Below are 14,137 nucleotides of genomic sequence, written 5' to 3'. Positions count from 1 at the left end.
CCTCAGAGTTACTACAGGGGGTCCTCCAAATCTTTGTGTGATAGCAACCATTTCTATATTTTTTTTATATTAACCACTTGAACCCTAGCGTCCATATTCTGAGAACTTGAGCGAAAAATAGCTCACAACGCCTCACGATGCGAGGCGTTGTGAGCTTGAAGATCTGCTATTTTCGGCAAAGAGGTTTGGTGTAGAGGGGAAAAAGAGTAAGTACAGAGTGAAAGGCCAAGTTTATTAAGTATTGACAGTTAAATATCTGAAAACACAACACTGATTGTGCTGTCAAACAATGAAATTTAACTATATGGAATCTTATGAACAGGTTGTGGGTGTCCCTGCCTCATCTCTCTCTCAACTAAGGGGTCCTTGGCCTGAAAACGTTGAAGAGCCCTGGTTTATGATTTATTTACACGCTGAGAGTTAAATCAACACTGAGGATTTTACTGTGTGGGGGGTTGGCTGTTGTGTTTGTGTTGGTACGCATATGCGTGTGTGCGTGCGTGCGTGCGTGCGTGTCTCACTTGGTTAAGGCTTGTCGAGACAGCAGCTCTTTGAGGTGCTGGGAAAGCAGCTTCTTCTCCAGTGACAGACGGATCCACGCTCTGGCCCTCCCCACCTCCGTTTTAATCTCTGACATGTTCTGGATATGTCTGTGTGTGAGAGAGAGAGACAGAGACACAGAGAGACAGAGAGAGAGAGAGTTTAGTATGCTAGACAGTTTGTGTGATGGAGAAACGAAGACAATTTAAAAACACAGCATCCCTGTTACTGGGCATGTCAACATCCGGTGAAAATAAGCAAACATTTGGCCAAAAAACTGGCAAACATTCGTTGAGAAGAGCCAATCTACAAGCTCACAACGCATCGTGGTGTGAACTTGTAGACTAGGTACCAAGGAGCTCCATCCTTCTAAATGAGACAGAGATGATACAGAGAGTATGTGCGTGCGTACGTGTGAGAGATGGCTGCTAGAGAAAGGGCCATAACCAGGGCCAACATAACAGGACATGGGGTAGCAGACACTAGTGGTTTTTAAAGATGAAAACACAGTGAATATCAAGTGTTTAATGCTTTCCAATAATTAGATAGAGGGGGAGTGGAATTATGACGGGTGTTGCAGTCATAAAGTCAGTCCCATGGTAAACTCATGGTGTGTTTGAGTTACTGTACCTCATATCCTGTACAACAGAAATACGCAGACATGGCATTCCTATTGTTGGTTCTGACTTCCTTCTCTCCGGGCCGCTCGATACTGCATGGAGGAAATGAAAAGCACTGAGAGTTCATGTGTGTGCAATGGGCAGTGATGGAAAAAGTACTCACATATTTTACTTAGGTAAAAGTATCAATACTGTAATGTAGAAAATACTATGTTAGTTTTTCAAAATTCAAAAAAGATTATAAGTACAAAAGTATTGGTAAGTAACAAAAGTAGAAAGTACTCATTATGTACAATGTCAAAAGTATAAAATGTAGAAAAATCCTTGGCAGATATACAAGCTCTATCGTTGTCTATTTTTAAATGGCCGAAATGTATATTGGGCTGAAGTAGTTAATGAATGTTTTGTAATAATAATCTAAATCTACAAAGTAACTAGTAACTAAAGTTTTCAAATAAATGTAGTGGAGTAAAAAATTAAATATTTCACTCCGACATGTAGTGGAGCAAAATTAAAAGTACTGATACTTGGAAATACGCCAATGCGTGCGTGCGTGCGTGTGTTACCTGGAGACTCTGCTTGCTGCTGCTGTAGCTTCTCCTCTCTGGCCTGGTAGTGCAGAAGGTGGGACCACAGGGCAGACTTCCCCTACAGGATCAAAGGTCAAAGGTCACAACACCTCCAACACACTCACTGCCAATTCCAATTCCAGAGAGATACAGGGAGTATTTACTATTTACTGGTCCCCACGTCAGGGGAAACAGCCTCTCCCCACGCACTCAGCTACAGCTGCCCAGTGACCATTCATCAGGCAATGACCTCTTTAGCGGTTAGCTGTGCATGTACTTTAGCTTCGTAGATGCATGTTTGTGTGAGTGTGTAGAATAGGTAATCGATTTGTTTGTTTGTATTCCAATGTGCTCTGACCGCCTGGTGCGTTGTCCTATCTGACATTAAAGAGGAAAGAAAGAGGGTCACATTCAGAAAAAAGGACCCATTTACTTGTTTTGTGAATCACCTCAATCAAGACGTTCTTTAGTTTACAGTAGGTTCTGTACCACAAAACATCTTCTCAGGTGTAAATCATCACTATTAGCATGTGATCATTTGAGCCTAAAAGCTCACAACGCGGCGGAATGTGACGCATTGTGTTGTGGATCGTCTAGTTTTGACAAAGATATCTGATGTAGAGGGAACAGGAGCTCACCAAGGCAACTCATGTCCAGTTCAGTATACCTGTAGAGGATTTAGGTGGTAGCAAAGGGCACAAACGCAGTCATTTCACACACACTGATAAAGGCTAGATGACTGAAAACATTCTCTGATTAAGAATATGTAAACAGATCCTTTTTTAAGAGAGTTCTCCTTCTCTTTCTGAGAGTGTGTGTGTGTGTGTGTGTGTGTGTGTGTGTGTGTGTGTGTGTGTGTGTGTGTGTGTGCTGACCTGTTTGACCTGCAGGCCGTGGCTCCAGATCCTCTCCAGCAGGTCACAGAGGGAGGCGATGAGCGTGTTCTCCTCCAGACCCGTGATGTTGGCCTCCCCATGGCCCAGCTCCACTGCCTCCCTACCCATCTTCTCCACCAGCATGCGCTTGGTCTGGATGGACACACACACACGCACAGACGCACGCACACGCACACGCACACGCACACACACACACACACACACACACACACACACACACACACACACACACACACACACACACACACAAGTTTGGATTACTTTACTTTTGAGGACATCATGGACCGCCCTTTAAGAACTGAGGTCGATTCTACAAACACCTTCGTAGTCCTCACACTTTCAAGATTTTTCAAAACATGTTCAATAATAGCAGATGCAGAAGCTCACAGCGCGGCACGTGATCTTGTAGATATGCTATTTTTGAACAGCCAACACAAAAATCTCAAATTACGCCTTTTTTTCTCTCGGTTTTAATGACTTAATATGGTGTGCAGCCATTTTTAGGTTCTGGATTTTAAAGTATATTATAGTACAGTACAGTGGTTTACACCTTTTCTGGATCAGGGCCCACTTGAAAATGTCATAAGGGTCCATGGCCCACCCATCTGACCACCTAGAATGACCTGTGGCTTAAAGGAATTATGACATGCTGTTTTTGAAGCGGTGAAAGCCGCTTCCAATGAGTGGCTTTGTGTGTCCCACGCCCATATATGGTCATCCCAGTCCAGAATGAACAGGTTTTATCAAAAACAAAATGTCTGTCACCTCATGTCTATATATGGTCATTCCAGTCCAGAATGAACAGGTTTTATCTGTCCCGTACGTCCAGAATATCAGTCCAGAATGAATAGGATTTTTCAAAAACAAAATGTGTGTCCCATGTCCATATATGGTCATATCAGTCCAGAATGAACAGGTTTTATCTGTCGTCCGTCCGTCCGTCCGTCCGTCCGTCCGTCCGTCCGTCCGTCCGTCCGTCCATCCGTCCGTCCATACGTATGTGTGTAGTGTCCGTCCCGGTCTGATGATTGGATACTTTGAGGATTGGTCAAGCTTCACATGACAATTCGGCCCTCCAGATAAAATCATTAATTCATTCAGAATATAAAGAATGTATAGATCACAGAGTTCATAACTCTAGAACACATAGAATAAAAGTTCACCGCTTCACTTCGAACCGAGGTTTGATTTTTACCACTGTGCACAGGAATGCTACGCACACCAGGTCCTTGTGGTGGTGCCGGCTCACGGCAGTATAATCTCAGAAAGTGTCTTAAAAAGACAGAAAAGTAGCCGCACACACCGTAGCCAAAGTGCCAAAGTTTTATTGTTGGACACAGAGATTAATTACCAACGTTTCGGCAGTACAACTGCCTTCTTCAGGTAGTGTTTTTACCAATCATAAAAGTCTTTGTCCTGGTCCTTAAAACGTGTATTAAAATGTTAAAACTGACCTTTAAATCAGCTGCCACGTTACGGTCAGATGGGCAGACCGTGTGCATTTTCTGAGCATGTTTATTTTAACGATCGATCAAACGATTGTGTTCCACCCTGGATCAATGGAACTAACGTAGTATACTTTAATTATTGGTATCACTTTTTAATATTTAATGTTATGTTATCATTAAAATCGCAGGGTTTTGACAATTATTTGGGGGCCCACAGGTTGAGGACCAATGGTATATAGCAGTGGTTCTCAACCTGTGGGTCGGGGTCCCCAAAATTATTTTGGGGGGTCCCCAGATGATTAATGATGGCCTGAAAAGGTTAAGAACCACTAGCATGTGGTCTGTGGTGTGGTTTCTCACCTTCATGCGACATTCCTTCAGCAGGCCTTCCACAAACTTCCAGTTGGTCTGTGCGATGACGGCGGGCGACAGGTCCGACAGCTTGGGCTGACGCAGGTTCTTTCCCAGGCTGCGCGCCTCCTGCATGAACCTCTGATGGGGAGCAGACGCAAAACATTATTAGCTCTGCTCTTCATTCTGGGGTGTGTGTGTGTGTGTGTGTGTGTGTGTGTGTGTGGGGGGGGGGGGGGGGGGGGCATGCGTGTATGCGTCCCAGGAAAATGGAATTTCATATTTGCACAGATGTCAGTCAATTCGCAGAGGTCCCAGGCGCTGAATGACAGCGCGGAAATGAGAAACATAAATGTGTCTCCGCGGGTCTCCCTCCCCACACAGTAAAATCCTCTGTTTGAATTCGTCCACGTGTACAACGATGTACCATGACGGGTCAATTTGCCTACACGTGTGCACTCTCTCAGAGTTAAATTAACACTCAGGAACTCCATCTTTCTGCCACACTCCACTGGCTAGTAGGTTACACCCTGGCGTTACACAGTGCTAAACTCGCGTGTAAAACATACACCCCTAGGTTCACTGTTGCTCTTTTCTTGTCTACCCTGCTGAGATCCACGCAGTGAAGTTAATACAGCGGGAAAACATCGCTTTAACCGCTTAAACGGTAGTGTAAGTGATATTTGTTTGTTAAGCGTTAAATAGCTCTAAACACAACTGTTTATAAGGAAAACTAATTTCACACACGCCTTTACTCTTCTAAACCTGTGAAGTGACAATAATAAAGCCGATTCTGTATAGTACACATTGCTATAGAGTGTTTGTTCAGTAACAGGGGTTTCCCCGTCTCCCGAAAGAAAATGCATTTTCAGGGGTACCGATTTGATCCAATCCAGAGAGAGAACAGGATACAGGATAAACCAGTGAAATTGGAAGTGATCACACAGAGATATGAGCAAGACAACATGTGAAACTGGAACAGATAAGTACTCTCACCCTGGTTGGATGGAATTGGTAACCCAGCTGAAAATGTATTTTCTGTTCATTAAAGATGATACACCATGAAATTTCACTTTTCCTATTTTAAAACCTTTTTTTGGGGTCCCACTAGCTCCTTCTATCCTCACAAAGTCCCATTTCTGACCGTTGTGTCTTTCTCTGGTTTTGAGAAGGCGAAGGTTAAAAGTATCCCACGGGTTCTCAAAACAGGCTGTCCAGATTTGCTGCCGATTGTGACATCATCTGCCGATTGTGACGTCATCACAAAAAAAAAAAAAAAAGTCTAAAACATTTTTTTTTTTCAAAAAAACTTTTTTTCAAAAAAAATTTTTTTTCAAAAGGATTTTGGGGGGGGGGGGGGGTGGCGCAGTTCAGGCCAAAGGTGGTACTGCAGCTGAAATGCTCTGAGAGCCATTCAAAAATGAGAGAGGCTCTCTATTCAGGAGTGGTAATTTAGCCTCAAACCTTTTGAAAAACGTTTTTGGGACATAAACAATATGACATAAATACTTTTTAAATTCATGGTGTATCACCTTTAAAGATCTATTAAAGTTTTATTAAAGTTACTGAACAAACCTTTCCTTATTTATTTTTTAAAATATGTTTGGGCCTTTTTCTGCCTTTATTGATAGATGTACAGTAGACTGTCAGGAAATGGGGAGGGAGATGGGGGGGGGGGGTGACACAGAGCAAAGGTCTATAATATTTGATGTAGAGCGAAATCAGAAAAGATACTAGTATAGAGCAGTGAGGGACTCAACAACATACAGGTATGTGTTTTTTAAGTGGTTACCCCATTTAGGCCTATAATTATTGAATGCTTTAACCAGTGAAAAATAGCAGATATACAAGCTCACAGTGCGGCACCGAGTGCCGCGCTGCGAGCTTGTAGATCTGCTATTTTTGAAAAAGTCGTGAAAATGTGTGCAAATCTTTGAATATATGTATTTTCAAAGCGAACGTTTGTAACTCAAATGTTGCTCCTGGGTGGTCCCTGGAACTAGATATTTTGAAATGGGGGTCCGTGGCCAAATAAATATCATTTGGGGGGTCCTTCACATGAAAAGGTTTTAGCACCACTGACATAGTAGTCTCTAAAGAACAGACTAACTGAGCTCCATTTAAGTGAAAAGGACCTTTTCTTTGACGATGGCTGGCCAGATTGCTGACATAGAAACATCGGGTTTTCAAAAAACCTTAGAAGGATTCAAAAGACACTTATAGAATCGGGTCAAAATTCTAATTTTCACGATTTAAAAAAAATAGCAGATCTACAAGCTCGCAGCGCGGCACTCGGATAGTTAAAGCATAAAATAATGAAACACAAAATGTATACCCCTTCTAAATGGGTTAAACGACAGTGATGCTGTGGCAAAAGGTCTCTCAACACAACACAAGACACAGTCACAGAACTATTGTGAACCAAGCAGGTGAAGGTGCGACACAAGGGGAGGGGTGAAAGCAGCGTGCACGCTCCGGGCAGGGTGAGTGTGTGGCAAAGGTTACTGCAGTTAACCCAGGCTGGCTAACTCCGCGCTGTGAGCTTGAAGAATGCGCTATTTTTGAAATGGGGCTTTTAAGCCGTGACATCATTTTGTAGTCAGACCTCCAAGCAGATTTATTATCAATATCTGTCCCTCGCTATTTCAACAGATCCGAGACAAAAATAACGACTAAAGTAATAATTCTACCACTTTCCTTTCAACAACAAAGAGAAGAAAAATTTGTAAATAGTAAAAATAGTCAAAAGATTCACGGGCGCTGGGGCCTTTTGGCCCCAAAAGTTCTCCTCTGCCTACAAAATGATGTCAGACTTAATAGCCCCATAGGGCGTTAAGTGGTTAACTAAAACTAAACTAAAAGCTAAAACTAGGTGTGAAAAAAGCTAAACTTTTTTATAAAACACAAAGTGCTGCGAATTATAATATCTGCAATTTTTTCATCTTAACGACACCGACATATACCTCCATTCCCCATTCTGCCAAATTGCCAATGTATTTCAATGTGAATGGAGCGGTTTCATACCAGTAAAGGATCTTTGCAAAAAAACGCTCCATTTTCATTGAAATGCATTGGCGGAATGGGGAATCCACTCTCATGGGTACTTTGGTGTGACCGCAGCCTTGAGAGGAAGCTGATCAATATCTGATCTATTTATCATTGTTTTCACAGAGGCAAGAAGCGCCTCTGTGAGCGTGGTGTTATCTTATTTCCATTGCAGTCACTTTCTTCTCTCTAGTTTGAAAGATTTCCGAACGGGGAGGCGGGGGAGCGGGGACGATCTACTAGGGATGGGACGAAATGAAAATTTCATGTCACGATTATTGTGACAAAAGAAATCGCGATTTACGATAATTTACGATATTATCGCGATAATCAAAATCCATTATCCTGGGGCAGAACATTTACCAAAAAATAGCCGATCTACAAGCTCACAACGCGTCGCAATGCGACGCGTTGTGAGCTTGTAGATCGGCTATTTTTTGACAAAGACATTTGATAGAGAGTGAAAAAAGACTATCAAGTACGTATATCAGGTACCTTTTACCAATAGAGGGTTTAAATGATACCAGATATGCAGCTCGGCAAAAAAAGGTGAATTTATCCCAGTGCATGATGGAGGACGATATCACGATATATTAAATCTCCACGATACGATTATCGTGAGTGTTTTTTATCACGATAAACGATAATATCGCTTATCGTCCCATCCCTACGATCTACTTGAAGCGACGTGTGAAAGATAGGCAAGCAGGACGGAGGGGGTGGCGGGAGGAACTGCTGGAACTGCAGGAGGGGAGGGGGTTTTGTGAGAGAGGGCACAGATCCATGACAACCACCACACTGCACCAACGTACCAGGCAGGACGTTGAGGACGATTTTTTGGGCGGTTTGAGGGGCGGGGGGGACGCTTTGTCCCACTCCCAAAATGCCATGGAGTTCTGCAGAATCAGACACCCCTCTGCCTGCTGCAAGGGGAAGTGAAGTGGCACGGCCCAAAACCAACCAACCGGCCCAGCACAGACGGGACACGAGAAGAAAAGAAACGAGAGGGGAACAAAACAGAAGAACGGGGGGCGAATAAAAGAAAGGGAGAGGGAGAAAAGAGAGCAGCATGCACAACATGACAAGAGAGACGGGTGCAGTTACAGCGAATGGCAAACTGAACGGAAAACACGAGCACAAAAGATGAACATGGCAAACTGAAGAGGACATAAAAGCATGCTTCTAAAGCACGATGAAGAAGAATATTATGTTGGAGAGCAGGTGGTCTACTCCTGTACCTCTTTGAGGTCGTTGTCCAAGGTCAGATGCTCCGTTTGCTGCCTGTGGCGGTCTTTCCTGCGCTGAGCTGTGGCCGTCCGATGGGACCATCTGCCAACACACACCACACAGTTACAATATTACACACCACACAGTTACTATAAAAGAACTGACACTGATGTTTTGTTGGCCCACATCAGGGGTCTTAAACGTAGGCCAAGGACCCCTTAGCCGAGAGAGAGAGAGATGAGGCAGGGACAGCATCATGGGGACCCCCCAGGGGTCCTTGAGGGTGTTCCAGGAGGTCCCAGTAAAAATAAAAGCATATTTTAAAACTGCCTTGAGAGCTTGCAGGTTGGCTATTTTTGAAATATTTTGAAAACTCTTAACAACAAAAATCGTCTCCTATCGAATCGTCTCCCTGGGTCCCTTGCACAACTCATTTTCTAATGGGGGTCCACGGCTAAATTACATAATGAATTTGGAAGTCCTTGACTAGAAGCAGTGCATTTGCACACTCTCTGGTCTTTCTAGCTATCGGCGAAGGCATGCGTGGGGTACAGTTGACTAACTTGTTATTGGTGGGTCCGGCGGTGAGCACGTGGGCCTGCAGCTTGGGGAAGAAGCCCTGCTGGTATTTGCCCTGGCCTATCTTCATGTCCAGCAGGTGGGGGTGGATGGCTGTGTGGTCCATCTTCATCAGGCGCTGTTCTATGGCCTGGGCTGCAGGGACACCACATGCAAACAGAGGGGGGTTAGCACCACACGCATGCATGCAGGGCAGACATACTGTATCATCGCTGTCAAGTGCAAAACTGTTACTTTTATGGAAATGGGAGAAGAAAAAACCTGTGTTCCAATGGATCCAGTGTAGTTATTATTTAGTCACTTGTTCTTGTTAATACCCACAGAAACACTTTCAAAAAGTTGCAGAAATAGCAAAAATAGCCTAAAGAAAAGAGCTATATTTTTGTGACTTTCTTGCAAAACTCTTGTATGGCAAAGTAAAGCATTACCGTAATTGACGTGAGAAAAAAAGAACATACATTGTGTGTGTGTGTATTGTGTGTATATGTGTGTGTGTGTGTGTGTGTGTGTGTGTGTGTGTGTGTGTGTGTGTGTGTGTGTAGCCGTTGACCTTATATCCATTTGTGTGTGTGTGTGTAGACGTTGACCTTATATCCATTGTAATGGATATAAGGTGACAGCTACGTTATACAAGTAATACCAGTAAGACGCCTAAGGGCGAATGTCTTGGCCATCTGGCCATGGCGCCATGTCTTGGCCATCAGGGATCACAGCGATTATATATATTGGCATTCACAGATATGGGCTTAATTGATGACATCAGGGATCTCCATATATGAGCATAAAGGGATTTGGTTCCCCTGGCATCACAGGGATCTCTATATCTCCATATATGAGCATAAAGTGGATTTGGTTCCCCTGGCATCACAGGGATCTCTATATCTCCATATATGAGCATAAAGTGGATTTGGTTCCCCTGGCATCACAGGGATCTCCATATATGGTAATACAAGGGATTTGGTTCCCATGACATCACAGTGATGCCCATACATGGAGATCCCTGTCCCAATGTCATCAATATTAAGGACATATCTGGGAATGCCAATATTTGGTAATGCCCATATATGGGCATGTTTTGACATAACATTGTTGACTATCATGCAGGGGTCTCCATATATGGGTAACTGGTCCGATATATTACATTACTGGCCAGATGGCCAAAAGGGCGAGGTCGCATGTCACCCTGAGGCGTTCTACTAGTAGTAAACTGTGACCTATGGTCGCAATCTTGCCTTTCTCTCCATCCATCTTCCCTGTTGAACCATTTCATTGCGGTTTGTCCTTCAACTCTTTTACCGTGACACACACACACAAACGCACACTCACACATGCGCGTAGCCCGACACCATCTTCTCTCCATTCTGTTTGCTAAGGTCTTTTTTCTTTTCCTTAATTAGTGCTCGTTTACGGCTCCACTTCGTTAAGTGTGGTTAATTGCTGCTGATTGTGCAGCAGGGAGAGGCAAAGCACACAGATTGACTGAGAGAGGGTCAGAGGCCAATAGAAGATCTATGGCCAGACCCCTCGCAAAATGGAATTATAAAAGGGAGCTAATGGCTGCTCACTTGTCCTCTAAAGTGTATTTACAACAGAGTGAACTTGTGTGTGTGTGTGTGTGTGTGTGTGTGTGTGTGTGTGTGTGTGTGTGTGTGTGTGTGTGTGTGTGTGTGTGCTCATGCGTGTACTTGTATTACTATAGAATTTCAGAAATAAACGTTGTGAGGACCATTTGTTTTATGCTTAAAAAAAAAAAATATATATATATATATATATATATATATATATATATATATATATATATATATATTATTTGGCGATTTTTATATAGAGAAAAATATTCAGGTTAGGGAATAGACATTTAGGTTTAGGATTTAGGGGTTAGAGTCAAACCAGATTCATCCATTGTGCACTGGTGTTGTGCACCGAAAATAATAGCAGATCTAAAAGTTCACAACCTCGTCATGCTTTTCGGCTTTAGGCTTTTAAGATGCAAAAATAAAAAATGAAAATAAAAGAAACTGGCGTCCAAAAAAATGTCAATACAAGTCCTCAGAAGAATAGTAAAACAAACACAAGCGTGTGTGTGTGTGTGTGTGTGTGTGTGTGTGTGTGTGTGTGTGTGTGTGTGCGTGCCCGCTAGTGTGCGCTCGTGCGTGACAGTCTGCCCCGTCCTGTCGACCGCCTGTGACCTGCGCTGCTCGGGCCAAGCGATGTAAAACCTTAATTGCAGAGTGTGAGCTCATTGAGGGGGCGATGGTGCTTGCAGGTACCCAATTACTCAGACAAAAGACTGTCTTTTCTACAGCGTAATAATAGCCCCCCCCCCCGACCCACCCCCATCCCCACCCCATCCAGTGCTGTCAAAGGCATCACACTCGGCCATTTTCTAAAGTTTGCCCAAAATAGGGACGTCAGCATTGTGTGTGGTTAAGCAACTGTTTAACATCAGTACAAGCACGGTTGCTTGGAGCAGCGCTGCAAGGAGAAGTGTGTGTGTGTGTGTGTGTGTGTGTGTGTGTGTGTGTGTGTGTGTGTGTGTGTGTGTGTGTATGTGTGTGTGTGTGTGTGTGTGTGTGTGTGTGTGTGTGTGTGTGTGTGTGTGTGTGTGTGTGTGTGTGTGTTCTGTCTTGTTCTTGTATTACTGTACTTGTGAGGACCAATGTCCCCCACAAGTGTAGTAGAATATGAGAAATACATTGTGATACTTTTCCTTGTGCTCATAAGAAGAAGAAGAATAAGAAAAAAAAGAATATATATATATATATATATATATATATATATATATATATATATATCCCGTTTTATACTTTTTCTATTGATTACTCAATAAAAATGAAATATTGTTGTCACATTCCTAAGCCAATACTTTTATTACAATACATTTACCCCCATTGATAACGGATGGAGACATAAATGCATTTGTGTCTTCTTCCGGAATCAATGGGGGTACATTTGTTATAATCAAATGATTGTCTAGTGCGACAAAAAATAAAATAATATTATTTAACTCAAGCCTCCATGGGGTGAGTAATAAATGAATGAATGATTTTTGAGGGTGAACTACTCCTTTAAATTGTGCGGTGATGTGAAAAAGAAAATAGGATATTTTCAATGCTGCCCTAAAACGTTGAAGTCCTCACAAGTATCATAATACAAACCCATGTTGTGTAGAATAGAGAGAGTGAGAGAGAGTGAGAGATGGAGGAGGACAGGGCAATAAAGTGCATGCCAGGTGAAAATGAAGAGAAATGGGAACTGTGGATTTCTGCGCAGACAGAGCGGAGCTCAGCTGCTTCCAGGGGATCAGCCAAAGGACCGGGGAGTAGAGGAGGGGTTAGGAAAGGAAGGAAGGAAGGAAGGAAGGGAAGGAGGAGACGAGGCGGAGAGATAAAACAGGAGACAAAGGGAGATGAACAACACGGTGCTTTAAGCTATTTAGACCGGGAACGTACAGTATATCTGTTTTGTTTTCATGGCCTAAATGGGTTAATGTGTCTGCGTCTGTGTGGTTCAACCGTCGTCGCTGTCCAGCAGAAACCTCATATCTCCATTATTTTCAACAAATCGCATACATCATACCACAAGCTCCCAACTCGTCGCATCTGCAATTTTGGCCAATTTTGAAAAACCAATGAAACGCACTAACACGATCTTTTGACTAAATACATCATAATAACATTGGATCCATAGGAACGCAGGTTATTTTTTTTCCCCTATGTGCTGAAAAGGTAACATTTTGGACATACAAGGTTTCCACCCGACAGTGACGACATCTAAAAAGGAGCACCGTCCAACCTCTGGCTAATGGATGCTCGGTACATCTCACTCACTCACTCACTCACACTCACACACACACACACACACACACACACACACACACACACACACACACACACACACACACACAGAGTTTACGTTGCAGGGACACTTTATGTTGCAGGGCTCTGGATCCTGCCCGCATTTCGAGTGGCCAATTAAACTCACCCCGCCCACCCTGCCTGTCAGACCCTCAGACGACGTCTATTCAGCCGTCAATCATAATTCTAGACCACGTCTGGCTCTCAACCTGGGGTCCGGGGACCCTGGAGGGGGCTCCAGTGGGCTCCCCAGCTAAATGATTGACAGTTAGGGACCGAAAGGGACCCTTACAGATCTGTAACTCAGAGAGTGTTACATGTATTTTATTGTATTAATTGACAGTGTTACTCGAGTGTCTCCACACTCTCAGGTCTGTAACTCTGATGCCCCATTCACACTGAAAAAGCCAAGCTATTAATCGGCTTTGTGATTCAATGTCATCTCTATGCAAACCAGCTTTTAACTCATACAGTGCCCCGGGCCACAAGTGGCCGCTAGAGTGCCAGAAATCTCTCTATAGACCTTCGCTCTAGCTTCCGTCGACACTGTCCCAAGTGCCTTGGGATTTCACTCCAGCCAATGCTATGTGGGACGAGAGGAGGAAGCTAGCTGACACGTAGCCAAAATGCTAACCCCTTTAGAAGACTGATCTAAAGCTATTTCAGTCACAAAAAACGTTCTCTTTGGGTCTGGGAACACAATCCGGAGAAAATCCTGTCTAAAGATGTGATTTATTATTGGAGTGGGCGGCGCGATGCGGCCATTAGCGCGACTACGGCCCGTGTATGGCCGAGTGTTGGCCCGGACCATGGATGGACGTTTAGACCGGGGCTTCGTTGAGGCCTCCGATTAAATAATTCATTTTATTAAATATCCCGGACTACTTCGGGATAGGCACCCCGGAATACGTCGCGCCGCCGACAGTATAGATTGAGTTTTTTTTGGGGGGCTCTAAACTTTATTTTAAAACATTTTCAATGGAATAAATCATCGGACCATCTAGC

General features: G+C 43.6%; 1 protein-coding gene across 4 annotated transcripts in view; it reads right to left on the bottom strand.

Moving 5' to 3' along the window:
- Positions 1–14,137, bottom strand: part of dennd5b (DENN/MADD domain containing 5B) — a 126,317-nt gene that overhangs the window by 20,565 nt on the left and 91,615 nt on the right. For 2 of the 4 annotated variants that reach the window (XM_080754768.1, XM_080754769.1), the window contains exons 11-18: positions 9,260–9,410; positions 8,708–8,798; positions 8,282–8,392; positions 4,434–4,565; positions 2,605–2,757; positions 1,727–1,808; positions 1,171–1,252; positions 522–650 (exon numbers count right to left, since the gene is read on the bottom strand). In XM_080754768.1, coding sequence (XP_080610894.1) covers positions 522–650; positions 1,171–1,252; positions 1,727–1,808; positions 2,605–2,757; positions 4,434–4,565; positions 8,282–8,392; positions 8,708–8,798; positions 9,260–9,410 — 931 coding nt within the window. The remainder of the gene's footprint in view (positions 1–521; positions 651–1,170; positions 1,253–1,726; positions 1,809–2,604; positions 2,758–4,433; positions 4,566–8,281; positions 8,393–8,707; positions 8,799–9,259; positions 9,411–14,137) is intronic. The other 2 variants (XM_080754770.1, XM_080754771.1) reach the window with 1 other exon arrangement.

Source organism: Nannobrachium achirus (genome assembly GCF_963921795.1).
Source record: "Nannobrachium achirus genome assembly, chromosome: 23".
In the NCBI taxonomy this organism is placed as follows: Eukaryota; Metazoa; Chordata; class Actinopteri; order Myctophiformes; family Myctophidae; genus Nannobrachium; species Nannobrachium achirus.
This window is presented reverse-complemented; position numbering and strand designations above follow the sequence as displayed.